The sequence below is a fragment of the Nelumbo lutea genome, chromosome 4 (genome assembly GCF_056320005.1).
Source record: "Nelumbo lutea isolate HS-2025 chromosome 4, American lotus-T2T, whole genome shotgun sequence".
Lineage (NCBI taxonomy): Eukaryota > Viridiplantae > Streptophyta > Magnoliopsida > Proteales > Nelumbonaceae > Nelumbo > Nelumbo lutea.
In genome coordinates this window covers 32,396,561-32,411,471 of record NC_142687.1, presented here as the reverse complement: position 1 = coordinate 32,411,471, position 14,911 = coordinate 32,396,561, and the positions used below count along the sequence as shown (strand labels likewise).

General features: G+C 38.3%; 2 protein-coding genes across 5 annotated transcripts; one reads left to right on the top strand and one right to left on the bottom strand.

The window, feature by feature from the left end:
• Positions 1-3,880: 3,880 nt before the first annotated feature.
• Positions 3,881-6,352, top strand: LOC148855038 (acetylajmalan esterase-like). Its single transcript, XM_088981879.1, has 5 exons — positions 3,881-4,252; positions 4,886-5,098; positions 5,222-5,370; positions 5,517-5,790; positions 5,908-6,352. The coding sequence occupies exons 1-5, from the start codon at positions 3,982-3,984 to the stop codon at positions 6,123-6,125; spliced, it is 1,125 nt and encodes a 374-aa protein (XP_088838005.1). The 5' UTR covers positions 3,881-3,981; the 3' UTR covers positions 6,126-6,352.
• Positions 6,353-6,980: 628 nt separating this feature from the next.
• LOC148855037 (uncharacterized) lies at positions 6,981-13,750 on the bottom strand. Of its 4 annotated transcripts, none has more exons than XM_088941502.1 (9): positions 13,576-13,750; positions 13,343-13,471; positions 12,778-12,894; positions 12,492-12,620; positions 11,331-11,507; positions 9,087-9,227; positions 7,716-7,901; positions 7,425-7,496; positions 6,981-7,303 (listed from the first exon to the last, which is right to left on the bottom strand). In XM_088941502.1, exons 1-9 carry the CDS (start codon positions 13,708-13,710, stop codon positions 7,163-7,165), a joined length of 1,227 nt encoding a protein of 408 aa, XP_088797628.1. In that variant the 5' UTR covers positions 13,711-13,750; the 3' UTR covers positions 6,981-7,162. The 4 variants fall into 4 exon arrangements, with proteins under 4 accessions (XP_088797628.1, XP_088797629.1, XP_088797631.1 ...); XM_088941503.1 differs by having other exon boundaries at positions 12,778-12,881; positions 13,224-13,471; positions 13,576-13,736; XM_088941505.1 differs by having other exon boundaries at positions 12,778-12,881; positions 13,576-13,734.
• Positions 13,751-14,911: the final 1,161 nt, after the last annotated feature.

The following is a 14,911-nucleotide window of genomic DNA, read 5'->3' as shown; positions in this document are numbered from 1 at the left end:
TATTTTATTAATGAGTATAATAGGATGTTTTCAATTACAAAATCAGTTTATTTGTGACTTTGCAACCCTATCTAAGGTTTCTTTTCAACTCCTTGGAGAACCACTTCCACTGTCACCAATTTTGCAAAAGTTACATATTAATCACATTAGAAGAGTGGGGAACAAAGTGGTACATCCACCATTTCAATTGGCTTTGAATCTTATGGTACCAACCAATGGCTATGGAATCCTCCATCGGATTGAAGACCCTCTCGTCAGACACTTAAATCATGTCAATGTTAACTCTATGCCTCATACCTCTAACTCCGAATAAAACAACTCTTTACCAGTTTCAAAGCAAAGAGAAATGGTCCTTATTTTCAATCAGGGTTTTAAAAATCGACCGGACATGGAACTGTTATGGGGACTGGTTCCTGGGTCAGATGGTCTGATTGTCCGGTTCAAATGGATGATCCATTCAAACTTAGAAATGAAAAACAAAAAAAAAAAAAAGATCAAAAATCTATTGTCTGGGTTGAAGGTTCGACCGCCCGATTCAATGGATTGCTGACGAAATCAACAGCTTTTAGCCAAAAAACAATTTTAGGGCGAAACAAAACTAATTATCGAACCGGTTCCTGAGTCAACCGGTCCAACCGACCAATCCAGTCCGGTTTTCAATACCATGTTTCCTCGTTTTCACTTCACAACATGTCAAGGTCTCCTGGGTCTTGGATTATGAACCGGAAAAATCGCAAACATACGGAACCCTTTTGAAACCAATGCGTATGCTCTCTTAGAAATGATGTGAGACTTTCTCATGGGATTTGATCAGCATCCATCAAAGATGCTAAAAATATATAGTATTAATCGTTTTTCTGGTCTATTGGCTCAAATGAGAAACTCGGTTGGACTGTTGAATGAAGAGCTAGACCCCACCAATTTATACAAGCAGCTAGAAACCTTACCGACTGAGCCAATTGGCACTGTCACCGTTCAAACCTCTCCTACTGTTATCTTAATTGAACTTTTGGACTTGAGAAACTTCCATTACCATCCTACTACCTAATTACCCCATTCTGAATTCCATCTTCTAACTGTTAGTGTTTCGTGTTTCTTTTTTGCCTGATGAGGCAAATTCATTAGTCATATGCTTTTGGTTACAGATTACAGTCCTTATCAATACAAGAGAGTAGAAAGGAAGGACAGAGAGTCCAGGTCTGAGTTTGAGAAATAGATAAAGCAAAACGAACTATACAATGAGCAACAGAATTAGTAGACCTAGGAGCATAATGAACTGAGCACTGAGAGGTTTGGTTAAAGTAAGCTCTGAATCAGCAATAACGTTTTGTAGTCGCTAAGGAGGAGATTTGTCAGTCTCCAACAAAGCTTGAACAACTTGAAGTGCATCCCCCTCAATTTGGACCAAATATAACCCAAATTCTAGGATGAGTTTTAAAGCTTCAAGTAATGCCAAAGCCTCTGTTTCAGTAGCGGAGCATCATGGTATTTTCATTGCTCTTCCAAACACAAAGGCACCATTAGGATCGCGTATAAGAAAATTAACCTACTCCAGAATTAGCATCTCCTGTAGCACCATCAAAATTTAGTTTAAACATGTCCATAGGTCATAGGTGGCCTTGTCCAACATCTGTTACGGTCATGGGTTAGAGACTGCACAGTTAATGAATTGGTTTTATATTACTTGGATTCATTTGTTGAATTAATTTGCTCCTCAATTTGCGCATGGCCCGATTCATGATAATGGAATAGTGACCACCCAATTACCTAATGCAGCCTTGCACCTAGATTTCCAAATGTGCCATAAAATGATTGCACATTTAGCAAATAAAGAAATTGTTGAGGAATTTTTGGTCCATACTAAACAATCCTCTCTCTGGAGTATATCTTCTGGGAGGCGAATCTGTTTAATAGCATTGATTCCACCTAGTATGTAATGTATAATATTGTTCCAATACATCATCTCTCCACTCATGAGTGTGTGTATCTATTAGGTGTTCTACCTTGGTACATTGGGTACTATGAACCTACATTGCATCTGATGGAGGGTGATTTGACGCAACCCCTTGAGATGGTGACACATGGACATGACTCAGCACAAGTAACAGCTCAGCACCACAACTTGACCGTAACTAAGTAACGAGCTCACAGGACAGCTCGCCACCTCACAACTCGCCATAGGGTGAGCTCACTATAGCGCGAGCTCGAGGACCCCCGATGTACTGAAAGGGAATACTCCAAGACAAGTATATCCTAACTCGCGAGCTAGGATAATTAGCTCGCTCCAACACTTAGGCAAAAAAAAACTACCCCAAAGGCAATCTTAAGAGGAATCACCTCGAAGTACCCCTGGGAGCTTGCTACAAGGTAGCTCGCTACAAGGGAGCTCGCTACGAGATAGCTCGCTACAAGGCAGTTCGCTACTAAGCAACGCGACATTTTCAGAAATCTTCTATCTGACAAGACCGTACCTGTCAGACTGCGTCACGTCTCCTGACTAGCGGCGCAGTCCCTACCAGCCCGATAGACTGCACCCATGTCTCTCGACAGATGGTGGCGTGTCTGTCCTTCCGAGACGTGTCACTTATTCGATTGGGTAGTACTCTGCAACGGTCGATTGCGTAGCCCTGGCAGATAATGGTTGCAACAGAGGTCCAGTGGTAGTTATGCCCGATTTGACAAGAACGCTCATATTTAAGAGCCCCCTAATTGAAGGGAAAAGGTCTCTCGAATATCTTGAGTATCTTATCTTAAATATCTCGAACTTTCTCTCGAGCTAACTCAGTGATCTAGCGTGACCTACACTCTTAGCCTTTTTTGTACTATTTACTACTTTCTCCAGCGTTCTAACTTAAGCATCGGAGTATCCCACCGGGCAAGTCCCCCATGAATCCTTCACCGTCTTCTTCTCAGGTATCGTCCGTCGCCAGATAGGAACTAGTCAGCTGCCAGATAGGAATGCCCGAATTGCACAGCATCAACATCCATGACTGAATTTGAAAAACCTGGTATCCATGGATCAGACTTGTATCAATGTTACATACATTGCCTACTACCCCAAAGGGCCATACGCAAATCATGTCGACATTTCACCATGCTGCGCCATATACCAATGAAGCATTTTTCTTGTATTTTCCAGTCCAGAATGTACGTACCACCAGAGCTGAGGTATTTAACTCGTAAGATTTGGGCCCATAAAGCATTATTCTTTAAGAATCTGCAACATAACCTCACAAGTAAAGCTCTATTTTGTTGTAAGACATTTTTAAGGCCAAGCCCACCCTCTTCCTTTGCTTTAGTCATAAGATTCCAGTTGATTAAGTGCATTAGTGTTTCGTGTTTTGTTTGGGGCCCACGTTAACATAAACGCCTCTCTTGGCTTGATTTTTATTTAAGTTAGAAAACAAAGGTTGATTTTGATTTCTAATTTCACAAATCAGCATGCATGAATGAAGAAGATCGAGACACACCAATGCTTATGTATAATAATATTCAAATAAATTTTATTTAGAACTTTTTTTTGGTAAAGAATTCTATTTTGATTGGGAGGCCTAGCCGCGTTTTTGAACAAAAACAAAACTCTCCTCCACTCCTGATTCCTAACGGTTATAAGCCACCTACTTACTCAAAAAGTGAAGTGAAGGCCGAAGTTTTCGATCGAATGACCCAACCCAATCCATCTTTTTGATTCTTATCGTAATACAACTACTGGTACTGGTAGGATTGGAAATTTGGAATCCATTCTTGTTTTGACTCATAACAAATTCAGTTTCCTACTACAACTAGAAAAAACGTAACACTAGGTTGTTTTTTCTCTTCATCTATAAATTAATAGAGCCTCTACTTACGTACCATTACTCTCGCTTACGATCATCACTAGTTGTGCAGTTCTGTTTATTAAGTTCTTTTCTTCTTCTTCTTTTTCATCATCATCATCTTCTTCTTCTTCTTCTTCTTCATCTTCTTCTTCTTCTTCCCACAATGGCCATCAACAAGAAGTCGATGCTGTCTCTGGCTCTGATATTTATTATTAGTTGTTTCCTTCTTCCACTTGCTATTTCTGCTCACCCAAAGGTTTGCTCCTTTGATGCCATATATCAACTGGGAGACTCTATATCAGATACTGGTAATCTGATCCGTCAGTCTCCAATCGGGACTTCTTCTGCATTCGCTAGGCTTCCTTACGGTGAAACTTTCTTCAAAAAGCCTACTGGTCGTTGCTCTAATGGCCTTCTTATGGTTGACTTCTTCGGTAATTATTCTTTATATCTAAAATTCTCCTTTTATGCCTTCTCAATGATTAGTGCAGCGATCAGAAGTAGTTGGCTACCATCTTATATTTTCTTTTGAATTAGTTCTTCATTCGCATCTTTCTTGGTAATCGATCACAAGTAGTTGGTTCTCTCCTTTGATTAGCTTCTTTTGGATATAACCGATGTAGATTTTTAATTCTTTATATTACGATTTCTTTGATATTTGTTTATTGGGCTCTTTTTATTATTTATTTCCTTCCCAGTTTCTGTTTTGCTTCACCAAAGGATATAATAATCTGGTCCCAGGTTGTATAAGTTTTCTCTTTAGAACAGGATTGGTAAGGGTGTTAGCTGGGTCAATTGGATCAGACCCGATTCAGATTGTATATGGTCCGGACTTCTGGACGGTCCTTTTCTGTTTTTGATCTCCATGTCAGTTTTTTTATTAGATTGTTCATTGTTCTTTACAATAATCTCTCTCTCTCTCTCTCTCTCTCTCTCTCTCTCTCTCTCGCTTTCTCTCGCTCTCTCTCTCTTGATAAAAATGAAAGAGTGTCCATTGGTCATGATAATCATCAGAAATCCATTAAAATTCTAATTCTATATCTATTTCTTCTTTGTATGTATTGCAGCTTCGGCCTTCCATCTCCCTTTTCTTAACCCTTACTTGGCAAGGGATGCTGACTTCAGTCATGGAGTGAACTTTGCAGTGGCTGGGTCTACAGCACTTGACACATCTTTCCTTGCAAAAATCAAAATTATACCTCCAGTCACCAACAGTTCTCTCTCAGTCCAACTTGGTTGGTTCGAAGACCATCTAAAATCCATCTGTTACACCAATACAGGTTTGTCACACTGAACACTTGATTTAAATTTGCACAATTACACCACAGTTACATTTCTAATTAACAAGATTACTCTTCAGTTTCAGTTATTGAATTGCCCTTTTTTCTTTCATCTCTGTTTAGAATGTGCCCACAAGCTTGGAAGGGCCTTATTTCTAGTGGGAGAAATTGGAGGGAATGACTATAACTATGCGTTTTTTCAAGGAAAAACCATAGGAGAGATTCAGAGTTACGTGCCTTATATCGTCCAGAAAATCAAGGATGCTGTTAGAGTAAGTCTCTAGTCTACCTCCTCAACATTACCATTTTATATTTTCCGAGTAAAGGTTCTTTAATTTGTAATCTTGACAGATCAGTTTTTACTTATAGTTGAAATTTCATTGCTCAAGCTTCATCCTCTCATGTTGTGCATGTGCAGAAAGTGATAGATCATGGTGCACGGACAGTGATTGTTCCAGGGAATTTCCCAATAGGATGCATGCCAATTTATCTCACAGCTTTTAGAAACGATGACCCAGCGGCTTATGATGAACTCAAGTGCCTGAAAGGCTTGAATAACTTGGCAATGTTTCACAATGGTAACCTCCGAAGAGCCTTGAAACAGCTGAGGAAGGAGTACCCTGATGTCACTATTGTATATGCTGACTACTACACAGCCCTTCAATGGGTACTTAGCCATGCTCCTTCTCTTGGTAAGTTTGCTTTCATCTTCTATGTCCAAACAATCATTTTGTAGCTTGATAGGAAAATTAGAAACCAATTATCAATCCCTTTCTCCTCATTCCATATATTTTTATCGTGGAGTACAGGATTTGAAGAGAAATCTCTACAGAAAGCCTGTTGTGGAACTGGAGGTGATTACAACTTTGATCTGACTAAAATGTGTGGAGCTCCTGGGGTTCCAGTTTGTCCTGACCCAGAAACACGCGTGAGTTGGGATGGTATCCATTTGACAGAAAAAGCTTACAAGTACATGGCAGATTTCCTCATGCACAGCATAATGCAAGAAATCCAATGTGTTATTTGAATCTGCTTTGGTGCAATAGTCACTAAGCAGAAAGAGATTACTATTTCAATTGTATGGTTCCTCGGTTTGGGTCTAGTGTTTTATCCTTCTTGTTTTTTTTTTTCTTTTTTTTCTCTCTTTTTTAAATCTTGTAAGGCAGCCATTAAACTTTTATGTGGATTGTGGATCAGTGAACTTCATCTGTATTTGACATCAAAGTTAAAACTTTGAATTATATTGGATTTCAATTGGTAGTCATTATTCCTTATATTGGTATGGTTTCGTCTTTTTACATTGTAATTCAAAGTAGTGTAAAGAGTGATGAGAAGCGTTAAACAAGGACTTAAAAAGTCAGTCCTGAAACCATTCCTGTTACTTGGTGCAATTCAATTGGTTTGTCAGTTTAACCAATGGCTGAATGGCCAGCTCCATCAAACCACTGAACCAGTTTTAAACCATTGGCTCCAGTCCGGCTAGATTTTAAAAGCACTGGTGCAATATATGCTAAACTCATGGCTCATGGACTTGCACTGGGTAATTGAGAGTTGTGACATTAGATCAGAGACCACACGTTTCTGTGTCATGAAATCACCCTTTCGGTGGCAAATCCAAATCCAAATCCAAACATTTTAACGGAGATATTAATCGTTAGCCAACTCAAACTTTGAAAAATCTAGCACTGGAGATTTGATTGGTTGTTTCCACCACCTTAAGGAATTTTTCCAGTCTTGTAACATAAAGATAAGAGATCTCTACTACCTAAGAATCTTTCAAGTTTTAGCAGCAAGTTTCAGCGCTTACAGAGCCCTTTATTTGGTCGGTCTTTCAAGTTAGTTTTGACAGATTGCTTGAACCACCTGCTCATTCCAGAAAACATGAGCCCCTCAAAGAATTAAATTTGTATTGATACTTCGATAGGAAACTATACAGTAACAATGGCTTACTGTTGAAAAAAAAGTGCTTCCACTGTAAGCAATGGCTACAAAATAAAAATGTGTAGTACACAGAAAACTGGCATGCTCAAAAAACAAAATGGATCAAGAAACGCATGCCGCACTTCAAGCTAAATAGCCATTATAAGAATGTACAACAGAAGAGCTAATTTGCTTTATTCCATTTATCCGGAGAGACTTTGGGTCTACCCCAGCCTTGTGAGCTGCAATGACACCTATAGCTTCCCAATAGTTTGAAACTTTGACCTGCAGATGGCATTCACCATTCTTTCATATACGGATATACCCAAAATGCTTAGATGGCCAAATATAAGGGAAAAAAGTAGTTTATCAAAATGGAAATGCAAGCAAAGGATGTTATACATACCACTTTTATACCAAGTTTATCGGGTGTATCATCCAGAACCGTCTGGTTCTCCTCAACAGCAATTATCAGAGGCTGCAACATAATTGGTTTAACTCTTTCATGTAATCAGGTCACAGATGCAATGCAGATTTTCACAGTAGGAAAAATACAAAACTTGGACCAAATGAAGGAAAACATTTTCCGTTTCTAGGAAGAAAGAAAAGATTTAGATTTGTCTCCCATTACTCAGTTCGGTCGGACATTTCACAAACCACAGAAAGAGGGAAAATGATATGACTTCATGTACTTTACCTTATTTGTTGATCTTCTTGTAAAAGCCAGAGCACCATCCCCACCACAAGCATCAACAGGAAGAATTACACTATCAACATCACTTGAAAATAGACAACCTTTCTCTGAAATGTCAGAGTTCCTTGGTACATATTGGGGTGCTTTACTTAATCCAGCAAGAACACATGGCAAGAAGGTATATCCTATCTGTTTCGCAAGAAATTAAATAGATGCATGAGCACAGAAAATAAATCATAGTTTTGGTGTCACAGAGAGAGAGAGAGAGAGAGAGAGAGAGAGAGAGAGAGATTTAGAATCTGCATTTTTTGTTTTATAATCCATTGAGAAATACCTTGATTAATGGTTGTGATGTTTACCTTTCTATTTTCTTTTTTTATTTTTCATTTGTGTTCTATGTGCTACTGTGTATGTCTTTTTGACTGATAAGAAAAATTTTTATTATGAAGTAAACAAGAGAAATCCATTTAAGGAATATCGTTCTCTACGAAAAAAAAAAATGCCTAAAGCCATCCTTGTTGGTTTGCTTTTTCATTAACATGTGCTTGTGTAGCTTTAAAGTGTGTCACTGTCCAAGATATCAAATTATTTAGGATGTCTAGAAATATATTTCTATTGTATTTGCAGCTCTCCCAGGGTCCCAGCAGATGTCCAAACTCAGACATGTGAGTATGCCCCAACTAAAGTGTCCGACCCCTCCAAATCACACCATAAGAAAAGAGAGAGGGAGAGAGAGAGAGAGAGAGAGAGAGAGAGAGAGAGAGAGAGAGAGAGTATGAAAAACCTCCAACTATTTAATATTTAGAGAATTTTCTTCATTGAAGCCATTGATTCAATACCTAGTCGCCTAGAGACCAGAAAACACCTTAAACTAGTTTTACTGACACCCTAAAGATTATGCATCCCACAAGGCCTGGTTGCCAAAAAGGGAAAATTATTATATCCAATTAACTTCCAGTCCCATATGGAGCTCTCCAACTTAAATTAACTGCTTTTAAGATATATATAATGACATGTGATGATTTTAGGCTCAGAAGTTATCTAAAAGTCACATGATACCGTGTCACTTCTGACTGCTCAAGGAATTAAATCATGGGATTGTATCATTACACTCCAAAAAGAAACCCTAGAAACTGAACTGTCCTGTTTTTGAGACTATAATTTGAAGGCATTTCCATTGAAAAATATAAGGGTATTTCCAACTAAGACACTAGTTGTAGCAAGATGCTAAAGGAAGAAAAATGTCCATAAATGGATAACAATGAATGTTCTAAATAATATTTTTTATTTATGAATTTACATTTTTCAGCTACAAATTAACATACGGAAGGATCAATAATTATCTCTACTAACCAGACAAAAGATTTAACTGACCTCCTCAGCAGCTGACCTTGGGCACAAAGATAAGCTTATAGGAAGTGGCAATAATGCAGGAGCATGTGCACAAGGGATCTGGAACTCCTTCACCACTAGATGGCTTATAACTGCCTCCACTCCTGCAAGCAAATCAATTCCCTGCAGTATATTAAAAACAAGAACTCATTGAGCAATTCTAGCATCATGGGTTTCTTCTATCACAAACCTCAAATGAGTACAAAACATAAGCAGGTGTTTTTTGTATAGATGCAGGGGTGGTGGATTTTGTGTCTTGTCCTTCATGATTCAAGGAACCCATGACACTAGCATCCACCAAAATTATAAGATGCTTGGTGTTGTTCCATCATTGAAATTAGATGCTAGGTTTTTAGTGAAGAATCTGAGTTGGGTGAATGAGGGATTCGATTTGGCTTTTCTTCTGCTTGATCTTGACTGGCCTAGTTTGACTTCTCAGGTTCATAGTGGGATTCCAATGCCCACCTAAACTGGGATTTCCATTTAATAACTAGTGTCAGGGGAAAAGGGAAAGTTGATGTAGAATAGTTATGCAAGAAAGATAGTCTAACCAAGACAAATACAAACTATGGGTTTAGAATAAGGTAATCTTGATATAAGATTAAGAGTACAAAAATAAAAGGAACAACAAATATAGAGAAATAATATAAAATTGAAAAAGATAATTGAGTCTTGCAACAAGAACCTCTACAGTCTACAACAGCTAGAGTGCCACTAGCCAGCATGGATTGTCCAAAAGAATAATTATTACACATGTTTACTGAACTTAAAACAGAGCCATAAAGATCAAAAAATCTATTTTTCCTAAGGCCAAAGTGTTAATAACTATATTATAGAAAAATAAGAAACCAACTATAACCCTAAGTAAATCTTATAACCTTGGATATCCTCATTCTCTAAACAAGCAGGGGCCATTGCATTGTGCAATGGTAATATATCAGGCTGACAAGAATGAGAATGCAGATTTAATTATGACAGTGGCAACTTTGTGAAAAAAAAAAAAAACAAAAAATAAAAAGAAAAAAGAAAAAAAAAAAGTGCCGGAGGTTGGGTCTGTTCCCAGTCTAACCCTCCCAAGATTTCAAATAGCCAGGACCATCATTGGATATATCCCTTATCCTCTATGACAAACCCAAGTTAAATGAGCAGATATAAGGAACTAGGCAACTGGTAAACGTTCCAAATCTTTCAGATATACTAGTGGGGCCTAATGTAACAAATCCATACCATTCTATGAGCTAGCCAAGTGTTCACCTACTGCAACCCACTTACTAGTACACATCAAGACTAGGATAGGATCCACTAATTGGCATGCTGCATGAAAAGAGTTGATACAAAATGGGATCTGCTTCTCTGACTTGAAAGCAGTATTTGTAGACTCACACTTGTCTTGTTGACGTAGCGTTAAAGACAAATAGGTAATCATTAACAACACTCAACCTTCTAATAATTGCTGAAGACAAATATGTGAACTTCAATAACATTCTAATTTCTTATTTTTAGGAAAATTTAACCATAATCATTTCTTTGCTTATCATTGTTAGGCTTATACCTTCAGCAACCATATGATTTGCTTATCATGCTTGCCAAAATGTTGAACCTTCCTCCGACGATGATATCTACATCGTTCCAGGGTATGCATGCATCTATTTTTTTTTCCGAAAAGAGGTAAGGTAACTTTATTAATAACAGAAATGAAGAATACAGAGAGACCCCACACAAGAGCCAAACACTAGGCCCAAAGCCCAATAAACATTACAACTCTACAAGGCTTCTAGAACTCAGATGGGCTCCAAACACCCTGGTTTGGAGACCTTTCACAGATGCAATCCAAAACACCAACTTGCCAAATGAAATAGAGATATGACTGTCTTCAGATGCAATCCAAGGCATCTAAGTATTTTCTTGATTAAGCAAGTATAGATTCCATAGTATGGTCACGTAGAGTAAAAATTTTGGTCATTGAGAAAGTATGGTCACATTGAGAGCTTCCATATATAACAAGATAAAAGGTGACAGACGTTTTCAGAAAATAAATTTTGATGTTCCAGTCTCCACAAGTTCACATGTCCAAATCCACAAACACTAGATATTTCAAAAATATAATCTTTGACATTATACATGTCTTCAACTGTGCAGTCACTACTTTAATATATTATATAGACATCTCATAACCAATGGCTATAGAAAGGGAACCTCTGAAAATAAAGGTATCGCAGAATATACCTTCCCCTGTCGGTAGTCTTCCACCTCTTCAATGTCATCATCTGGAAAGCGTCCCACAACTGCAATGGCATTGACTTCTGCATGGTTAACTAAAGTGTCTACAGCTCTCAATAGTGAATCAGGATGCTTAATCCTTCCTGTTGATTGTCCACACTTCGGATCAACCCACTTCTCAACCTGTGAAAATTGTTAAACTTATTTCAAAATCACAAATAAGTATATCTAGCCCAATTTTCCATTGTCCAATCCTCCAAGGTGCATGTAAAACTCTTTGATGTATTTTTTAATATTGGTATTGGATACAAAATTTACACTAGAATTTGATATATCCAACATAATATGACACCTTTGTACAGGTACTTGGTATCGTTGATTTGTGGCATTGAAAGTCAGTTTATTAATAAGGATTACAATAGGATGTTTCCAATTACAAACAGGAAATAGGTTTCTTTTATTTATTGACATTGAAGAAGAGTTGTATTAAGAGGAGGGGATGAGGGAAGCGCACCTGACATCCCAGAGAACAAGGCTAGTGCAAAACTCTTACAAAATGGTTATGAAGTAAAGGATGGAGTCCAACAGAGAACCTCAGACAACAGATATTTCAGTTCATCATTGAGTAGTATATGAAGATTCAGTTCAGTTTGACGAAAATAAGTGAAAATCTCAAAGAAAAAGCCTAGGGACATTAGGGGAAGCATTTACTCTTTCTACAACTGCGGAGAGTGGCAATTGCCACCTGTTGGCTTCCATGAGGTGTTGTGATAAAAATATAGAGTTTCTTAAGAAGGCACGGTGGATAAAATTCTATCAGTTCTTCATACCATATAAAGAAGTCAAGCTGAATCTTGAACAATAGAGTATGTAACTCAACAGATTATGACTCTGGTTAAGATGAATAACCCGTGAGAGAAAGATAGAGAAATGTAATAGAATTAAGTGAAAATACTAAAATAGTTGGTTGTCCAGCATACTAGTGAAAGTTGATACAGGTGATGTTAATAAAGATTTAGCAAATTGATACTAGAACCATTGAATCTTAGCAGCTCCCTCCATAAGCAATTTTATTATTACATGGAACTGGCACCTCAATACTGAAATGAGCCATTTGATCACCTGACATGCAAATAAAACAAAATATGTACCCAAGTGACAATATACCTGCAAAGGGGTATCCGTGACTATATACTCCAAAACAGGCAATCCAAGGGAAGCCTTTGCTGCATCCGCCACTTGTAAGTGCCGAATTCGAAGCTCTTCTTCAATTCCAGCATCAAGAACCAGCCCTACCTGTCTCAAGTCGAGACCAACATAAAAAATCAAATTTCTTTTACTAAGGGGAGTGAATTGGGCACATCCCATTTTCCTAAACCTCTAATCTTTAATCAAATACTACGTGCCTTACGAAGACAAAAACAGAGAGAGAGAGAGAGAGAGAGAGAGAGACTTTGTTTTGGTGAACAGGTTGTAGCGCCCAGGACCCTTCTGCAAACCGATCAAGAGCATAACCTTCGACGTAAAGCACATTGGACATGGGCCAGTAGAGCATAGCTGCATTGAGCACCTGCCCATGTGTCAACTTGTAAACCAAACTACACAGTAAAAGGCTTCAATTATAAATCGAAGTATCAAACTTCGCCTTCAATTTTACACAGGGAAGGCTCAAGGTTTAAGGCTTCCCTAAGCATGGAGTGGGGTTTGCATTTTGAGCCGATGTGCCACGCGGTACACAGTAGTACACTTGAGCAAGTGGACCAGTGTTTTCACATGGTTCATATCAGAGCTCACAAGTCACCCTACCGTTTGAACAAAATTTCCAGAATACCCTTCATCATTTTAGGACAAACACAACCAAGAATCAGCTCGAAGTTTTGGGAATGCAGGAAAACTCACATAACGTTGGATAAGGGTTACAAAGACAGAGGGATGACGAATTTCTCTCGTCCTCCCGCCCTGAGCTTAGCAATGGTCGACCCAAGATTAAATGAGACAAGGAGAGAGTAAGTAGATACGTTAGGGTGAGAAATGAGGCAATCAACGACGGTGGAGAGGGTTCGAGCAACCGGCAGAGCATCGCCTGCAAATCCTCCAATGGAGGCACCTACACCAGTTGGGATGATCATCACGCTCGTATACGGTCTCTGCAATTGGACTCCACCACAAACATCACGTCATAAACTCCTCAAAGACCTGACACTACATCAGAGACGAGTAGCAGAAGAAGCAAGAAAGGCGGAGCAACTACCTTGTGGGAGTGAGAATAACTGGAACAGAAGATTCGTAGCTCATTACGTGACTGTACTTTGGAGATAGAATGCCGTGACTGTCGTCGCAGAACCCGTTCAGCACCGTGAAACGGTCCGCCGAGATGGAGTGCCATCGGCGACGCTGCCTTCCTTGGGCCACTGAACTCGGAGAGGGTAGCATCGCGATTTATAAATGTAGTGGTTAGACCATTTTACCCTCTAAGAATTTTTGCATTGTCTAAGAAAATTCCCATCAGTACCCCAAATTTTAAAATGCGATAATTCAGAATCCAAACTTTAAAAAGATAATGATCCAATATCTGTCATTAACTAGCTGATATTTTAAAAACACACATTAATAAGTCGTTAATTCATATTTTAAAAAGACACAAATGTCTTTCAAGTGTCATCAAATTTTGTTTATCAACCATTTCTTTTTCCATTCAAGAAAGTTTCTTGAATAGAAAAAGCAAAGATTTTGGACTATTAATTTTTTTTATTAATGTTTACATAATTGATAAATAAAATTTAGATGACGTTTGAAGGGCATTTGTGTCTTTTAAAAATATCACTTAACTACAGATTAACGGGTAGTTAATGGCAAGTATTAGATTGTCATGTTTTGAAAGTTCGAATACTGAATTGTCGCATTTTAAAATTCAAGGACCAAAGTGACTAAACACAAAGTACAAGGTACTAATCCGGAACTTTCTCTATCCTATACCTTGAAGCCCGACCCATGATGATAATTGGGTTGGATATACGAGCCCAACAACTCGGCCGGGAAGTCTGTTAGTTTGATACTTCGCCTTCAACAAAATACTTGACCCATGACGATAATTTTACCCTTTAAGCATTTTTCATCCTGCATCCTACATGGGGTATTGATGGAAACATGAATGTTGGGAAAATTCTTGAATAGTACCATGAACTTTGGGGGTTGTGTTAAGTCAGCCTTTGGACTTTAAAGCGTGTCTCTGCGATACTTTGAACTTTCAAATTGTGTCTAATAGGTTCCTATCATTAGTTGATCGTCAATCAATATCGTCATGTGACATCAGGTATGCATTAAGTAATTTTAAAATGGTAAAATTACCCTTTATGATATTTTTTACCATTTTACCCATTTTTGCTTGAGAGTCAAAAGAAGGAAAGGGGGAAGAAGGGTTATGAAATTGGATAGGTGATCGTCCTATTACAATTGATTGTTGAATAGGGGAGGTTGAACAAGGGAGCAGGAGATTCACAGTTGATCGGTGTCCAGTTTCATAACCCTTCTTCCCCTTTCCTTCTTCTAACACTTAGATGAAATGGGTAAAATGATCAGAAAAATAT

Excerpts from the sequence above, each read along its gene's own strand:
- LOC148855038 (XM_088981879.1), top strand. The coding sequence starts at position 3,982 with ATGGCCATCAACAAGAAGTCGATGCTGTCTCTGGCTCTGATATTTATT. Across the intron at positions 4,253-4,885 it reads TCTTATGGTTGACTTCTTCG|CTTCGGCCTTCCATCTCCCT; the intron begins GTAATTATTCTT and ends TATGTATTGCAG. Across the intron at positions 5,791-5,907 it reads TAGCCATGCTCCTTCTCTTG|GATTTGAAGAGAAATCTCTA; the intron begins GTAAGTTTGCTT and ends CGTGGAGTACAG.
- LOC148855037 (XM_088941502.1), bottom strand. The coding sequence starts at position 13,710 with ATGGCACTCCATCTCGGCGGACCGTTTCACGGTGCTGAACGGGTTCTG. Across the intron at positions 13,472-13,575 it reads GTTATTCTCACTCCCACAAG|AGACCGTATACGAGCGTGAT; the intron begins GTAGTTGCTCCG and ends GTCCAATTGCAG. Across the intron at positions 7,304-7,424 it reads ATAAACTTGGTATAAAAGTG|GTCAAAGTTTCAAACTATTG; the intron begins GTATGTATAACA and ends TGCCATCTGCAG.